Genomic DNA, 6,779 nt, shown 5'->3' on the forward strand with positions numbered 1-6,779 from the left:
ACTATCACCGTGTTTCAACGAAAAATACCGAGCAAAGAACTCGAAAAACACTCACAAAAACAAGAGGATTTTTAGAATTCTAGAGTGAAAAAATAAATAAAAGATGAAGTGATATGAAATGAATAAAAAATAAGTATATATTACTTAGAATTAAAGTTTCAAATAAAATTATTCAAATATTTATTAGAAATAAATATTGTTCATTCATTTGTCAATTAATCTATAACTAGGGATGGCAATGGTGCAGTTCGGGACGGGGAATGCAATTACCATCCCCGTCCCGTTTTAATTTCGGAGATTTTTTTAATACCATCCCCGCCCCGTTCAGTTTTTTTCGGTTTCGGGGAATCCCGCAGGGCACCATTAATCATTTTTATTTAAAAAAATAAATAAATATTATACAATAAAATTATATAAAGCAATTTTTTAATATAATATATATTGTAATATATTAAAATTTTATATTATTATAAAAAAAAAAATTTTAATACTCTTATAAAATATAGTAAATAAATAAATATATTGATGATTTAATATATTTAATTATGTGTATGGTATTCGGGGCAGAATCGGGGTGAAAACGGGGTGAAATCAGGGCGGGTCGGGGCGGGAGACACAAATACCATCCCCGCCCCATTCTCGTTCGGTTTCGGGGAAAACCGTCCGAAACGGGGCAATTCGGTTCGGTTTTCACGGGGCGGTTTTAAATTGTCATCCCTATCTATAACTAATTAACATTATTGCCTATATTTTTGTTGAAATGCAATGTTGGACATCAATTATTCAATGCTAACTAAATGAAAAGTCTTAGGCTAATTAAAGTTGAATATTTATCGTAACATTAAACTTTAATTTTCTAATTAGATATTAAATATTAATTAAATAATAATATTTAATTATAATTTAGATTAAATTCACTGTTAATCTACGTTTAATTTTTTTTTTGAATTTTATTTGATTTTTTTATTATTTATAATTCGTTTTCCCATAAATTGGAATTTCAGGCTACGTCGCCTGTTTCTGGTTGTCGAGTTGGTTCAGTAAATCGCAATTCTTTTTGTGTGTCGGGCAGCGCAGCGCGCGTTAAGATTCGTCGCGTGATTGATAGGAAGACAAAGAGAACCGGGCTTTTCCAAAGAATGACTGCAGCTTTCCCACTCCCAAAAGAATCTAAGAGTTGAGAAGCAGCTTAGCGTTCAACCCTTACCTCTGACTCGACCTCTTCACCTTCCACCGTCTCTGCGGTTAATTACCAGTCATCTCTGCTACATGCGTACCGTACTACTTTCTTTCCTTTCTGCTAGACTCAAAGAATGGTTCCAACCCTGCGAAAGCTGATTCGTTTGCTTCTTCTGCTCCCGAAGACATCTCGTATTGAAAATGAATACTTTTTCACAAAGAAGCAGGAAGAGGTAAGTACTAGTAGCGGCGAGTGCCCCTTTCTCCCTCCGGCGCTTTCCTAAGCTCAATCAAGCCCAGATCTCCCGACCCCCCGCCGCTTGCTGATCTTGTTCCTGACTCCTCTCTTTGCCTTTAATGAATGTAATTAGTTTAATTTTAACAAATTTTTGTTTTAAAAAATTGTGTTTTTAAAATGTTATTTTTTAAATAAATAAAAAAATTCTAAACAGTTTGCAATAAAACAAGAGACTGAAGAAAGAAAAAAAAAACTACACTAAAGTTAGATTGATAAGCTTGAGATAGTTCAATCCGAAACACATTTCTTTTTTTCTTGATTAATACTAAAGTTTGAAGTGGAGAATATTTAATTGCTCCAAAACTCTTTCCTTGGAAATTAATCATATTCGTTCTTTTCATAATGTACTCTCATTCCTTGCTAATAAGACATCTTGAACATCTCAATGTTCTTATTAGCTATGAGACATGACTTACTCATGAATGATAACATTCTAAAATATTAATATTTATATTTAAATTAACTATGATTTAGTTAGATATTAAATAAATAATTATGTTTCACAGACTGAAATAACAATCTAAGGCTGCTCAAAGTTTTTTTTTTAAAGGGTGGGAATGGATTAGAATATAAAATATGATTTGAAAACACTTTTAAATAAATTTTTACAAGAGATTTTCTTTCATAGTTTATAAAACTAACACGATCATTTAGTAGTACTCGAACCCATAATATTTTGTCTCTTCGACAAAACTATAATCTCCCTTAAACTACGATAATGAGTTAAAAAAAATTACTTTATTTAACACTCAAAACCCACTTACCAGTCAAAAAATATGACAACATAATACAAGCAAAACAAAGATATCACCAAAAAAATATATGACTAAAACAATGCCAAAGACAATCACAATAGAAAATGAGGATTCAAAACAATAAAATGTTGTTTAATCACAATATGATCAAGAGTTGCAGCTCGAACAGTTTGCTAAGTCAAGCCACAGAAACCCACAAAAAAATTCCAAAAGGACATCTGATTCCCTTTTCCATGTTCAATAAGCTTGATCCAAGAGATCTTATAATCCACATGAAGGATCACTGCAACTTTTCAATTCTGAAGACATTTGATGAAGGAGCAGGACACTTGTCTCTTGGATTTAACAATTGAACTGAAACGAAATCGGAAAAAAAGGAGAACCCAACCAAACCTAACAAATGAGTTGAAGTAACAAAATTACTGGAGACTTTTGAATGTCAGCTCTTTATCTCCCATTGGTAATCCTTTACATTGGATTGAGTTTTCGAATATATTCTCCATCTTTAGAAAGACTCAACAAATACCAATTCTCTGATTATGAAAATGTATAAATTTGAGATTTAAGGACCATATTTACTGCAAACTAATAGTAATTTCATTAACAAACAATAGTGCTGCTTCTAAATTGTTACTTACAAAATTTCAATGTGCAGGAGGATCAACCAGCTTAAGACCCCAGCTCATATCTTCACAGTGTCTCACATGAGCCACCATAGCACCTGTATCCGCACCCACTTTCTTCTTACAATCGTAGAAAGCAGGGGCGTGAAAACAAGGTTCCATCGAAACCGCACGCTGACATGGAGGATCTGGAGTCGTTCGATTCTCTGGCTTGTACAAGATCCAAGGTCTAATCCCTCCAAGCCCCTGAGCAACATAACCAAATGTAGACCATGAACTCGTCACTAACTCATCCATCAAACTCAGCAAATACATCTCTGCCCATGCCTTCACATTGTGTGTTTGCTTCTCTGTTTGTTGATATTCTTCGTGGCTAGGCTGAAAAACACCAACAATCTCTCCATTACTAGTCGGGTTTTCCCAGTAAACGTCTCTCATTCGTTCAGAATACCCAGAACTTAAAGAAGTAATCAACACTGCTTTCGTCTTTGGGTTAGAGGCGTGTTCTTCTTCTTCTTCTGTACTGATCATATTGGGAAGGAGATTCTGCTTCCTTGTACAAGACAAGATCTGGTCTAAAACGTGTTGAAACGGGCCATTGCCAGAATCAAACACTCTTATTTGAATTCCGAGTTTCTGATCCGCTTTCGCCAAGTAAGCACGATGGTATCTAGTAATAAACCCCCATACTTTATTCGTTGGGTGGAACAAATACCTGCCAATACATTTATGAAATTTGAAAGGAAAAGGAATTACGAATTTATAGGAGCAATAATAGAAGCAACGGATAAATATGAAAAGAAATTCAAGAATATGATATTGTTAAAAGTAGTAAATTCATTCCAAATTAAGGTATTCATCCATAAAGAATGAAATAACTGAAGAATGCAAAGTCATTTTTGAAACACTTTCTGGATATGGATCTGGGTGATGGAGAAAATATCAACAAATTTATGAATTTGTGTCTATATTTGGATAAACATGAAGATGAGATACTTGACAAAGAAATAAAATGTGTTCGCAAATAAATTTATGTACGTTTTATCATCTAAATCCTGATCCAAATCCAAAAGATGTTTCCAAATGAGCCATAGTGAATGTAACTTGAAAAAATGTTTGAAAAAACTTGTTGGGTTATCGAGTAAATTCTAATACCTGCCCAAGAAGTGGAAGACGGTTTCCTTTACCGGAAAGAGACGGTCGAGTTCTCGCTCGAAAGACGGGATCAAGAAAAGAGATGGAACAAAGTAATTATCCGTCTTCATAATCAACAGAGGCACAACATTTAGCGACATCTGATCTTGATCACAGAAGAATAGTTTGTCTTGATCGTCATAATCATGTACCAAATGTACATAGACAGAAGACTGATTCAAAACAACACCTTTCTTCAGCATATTTCCATAACTTTGAGGTGACTTTTGATTAAAACTATCGAAACCATTATTACCCAGAAGAGAATCCTTAGGAAGTAGCCATGAGGTTTCAGGAAAGGGTTCGCAGAAGAGGTCGGGTATGTCTGCTCCTCTATCGACAAGTAGGACTCGATTTGTGAGTAGAGCGTAGAGAAATGCAGAAGTTAGAGTAAGTATTCTATTTCCCAAACCACTAAACGAAATCCATACTAAATAGTTACAGTCTGAAGGGCCGGAAGAGGTGAAATCTTGGCTGGATTGGAGGCGTTTGATTGTTTCGTTGTAAGATTTTGTGTATGGGCCGCATCTTTTGTGGAGAGATTCATATTTGCGAAGTTTTGAAATAAGGTAAGAGGATGGTTTATGACTCAACCCTTTACCATATAACGTTGATTGGTATCTACTAAGACAAGACCTTTTGTTGAAATCGGGAGATAAAAGGCCGTCAAGTAAGTAATCTTTAGGGATGTCAATTTTCCGAGATAAATCATTCACTCGACCTACATTTCAACCAAAAAGAAAAAGAACTTATTAGTAAATTAGGCCGTTCATGGGCAGTAGACAAATTTTAAACATAATAGTGGCGGGAAAACCATATAAACAAAGGATTATTCAGATTAAGGGTTTGAAAAAGGGCCCTTAACCCGAATCTGGTTTTTTCTCTCCTATATCAGGTCAATTAGAGAAGGATTTCAATCAGCATTTGATGTTCTTCAGTTTTTTAGGTAGAAAAGGATGCCTAAGATGAGATTATAAAGGAAAACATTGGATTAAACCTAACACCAAGAATGGATGTTTATAAAAAAATACCTTTCCAAAGCAACTAATGGAGACATGAAGAACAAAAACCAAAATTTGGATTGCAAAAATCTCTGTCACAATTACAATCCTTTTGGAAAATTACCATAATTTTCGGTATTATAGATTTTCTTTGCATCATGATCCACATTATAGTGTGTTTTTACATATAACATTATTTTCTATATCATGAACCAAATTATTTTCTAAATAATTGTTGGTTTTTGACCTAACAAATAAATGAAAATATAAAAATACCCTTTTTCCCATCCAAGACTTTGAGCCTGATAATTGGTTTGTCATTTAGCCTTAAAGACTAGTCAAATTTTATGATCATAATCCAGCCAAATGAAACTACTGTTTTCATAGACAATTTCAATATTTGGAGATTTTTCTACAACAAATTGGAACAAATCACACTTATGAAATAAGATCATTGTCTTTAAGAGGATTCCAATGATAAACTAAGAAGATTATCCATGTCAAATGAACAGAAAACAAGAACATAACAAAGAAAACGAAAGAAAATCAAAATATGAATACCTTCTTTTGTATGTACTTCAAGAACCCTAGCTTCAGCAAAAGCCCACATTCTATCACTAGGTGAGTCCTTAAGAATCGCAGAAATTGAAAACAGAAGAGAGATACCCATCAAAAGTAAAACGACGATCCCCAACAAGTTCCTTAGATTCAGACCACCCCATTTATTAACAGCCTCCTGATGAAGATAATCGGAGTTGTTTTCTTCCTTTTTCGAAGGATCAACCCTGTTTAATCTCTTCATCTCTATCAAAATCAAATGTTCATAGCAACAATCACGACAATAGGGTTTTAAAACTGTACAAAAACAAATGGGTCTGTTAAAAGAATGGAATCGGTAAACAAGATGGAGTGAAATGAGCAGAAATGGTAACAAAGATTGAAAATTTTCAGATATGTTAGGTTGAAAGGTTTAGTGTACTATTCGCCATTACTATATTGGTGAATATGGGCCAGAATGTCGGGGTAAAGCGCATTGATTGCCATTGGTAAGCACGTTTGTGCTCTTCTTATTTATAAATCTTAGGAGAGAGAAAACAGAGTCAAGGTTTAGACAGAATTCTTGCCATTTTTAAGACCTTGACTCATTAATCTTTCTTTTCTTTTTCTTTCTACTATTATTGGTAAATTTGTTTGGTCAAATTTTCAAAATTAAGACTTCAAAAAGATAAATTAGAATTTTAGACATTTTTTTTAAATTTTATAATATTTTATTATAATAATGATGCAAACTAAATTTTGTTTTAACGGTTTCAAACGTCGTTAATTTATTATTTATAAATAAAATATAATATCTCTAATTTAACTATCGAATTTAAGGGAAGTGACGATTTTGAGTTTTAACTACTAAATTTCAAAAAATCGATAGTCAAAACCTTCAATTCGCTGAATTCGATAGTCAAGTTAATAGCATAGATCTTGTATTTATTTATAAATGTCACGTATATAATAATTTAACAACGTTTGAAATCATTAAATAAAAATCTCATTTTGCATATAACTTTAATAGTTATGAGATTTGAAAGAAAATATTCAAAAATTATTTTATTTTTGTTATATTTTTAGTTATGATAATGTTAGATTTAATTTAAAAATAAAATATTTGATTAATAATTATTAAGATTAAATATATGTAAATTGAGTAGGGACGATTTAAAAATTTGGTAATTTT

The 6,779-nt window shown here is 32.7% G+C and overlaps 1 protein-coding gene across 1 annotated transcript; it reads right to left on the minus strand.

Moving 5' to 3' along the window:
- Positions 1 to 2,319: 2,319 nt before the first annotated feature.
- Positions 2,320 to 6,114, minus strand: LOC124918004 (galactoside 2-alpha-L-fucosyltransferase-like). The gene is made up of 4 exons (XM_047458266.1): positions 5,612 to 6,114; positions 4,011 to 4,770; positions 2,871 to 3,570; positions 2,320 to 2,765 (listed from the first exon to the last, which is right to left on the minus strand). Exons 1-3 carry the CDS (start codon positions 5,850 to 5,852, stop codon positions 2,877 to 2,879), a joined length of 1,695 nt encoding a protein of 564 aa, XP_047314222.1. The 5' UTR covers positions 5,853 to 6,114; the 3' UTR covers positions 2,320 to 2,765; positions 2,871 to 2,876.
- Between the last annotated feature and the right edge of the window lie 665 nt (positions 6,115 to 6,779).

The sequence above is a fragment of the Impatiens glandulifera genome, unplaced genomic scaffold (assembly GCF_907164915.1).
Source record: "Impatiens glandulifera unplaced genomic scaffold, dImpGla2.1, whole genome shotgun sequence".
NCBI lineage: Eukaryota > Viridiplantae > Streptophyta > Magnoliopsida > Ericales > Balsaminaceae > Impatiens > Impatiens glandulifera.

What these genes read in the sequence shown, in the direction of transcription:
- LOC124918004 (XM_047458266.1), bottom strand. Translation starts at nt 5,852, where the DNA reads ATGAAGAGATTAAACAGGGTTGATCCTTCGAAAAAGGAAGAAAACAAC. An exon ending in TGAAGTACATACAAAAGAAG is followed by an intron (nt 4,771 to 5,611) that starts GTATTCATATTT and finishes GTTGAAATGTAG; the next exon opens with GTCGAGTGAATGATTTATCT. An exon ending in GTCTTCCACTTCTTGGGCAG is followed by an intron (nt 3,571 to 4,010) that starts GTATTAGAATTT and finishes ATGTATTGGCAG; the next exon opens with GTATTTGTTCCACCCAACGA.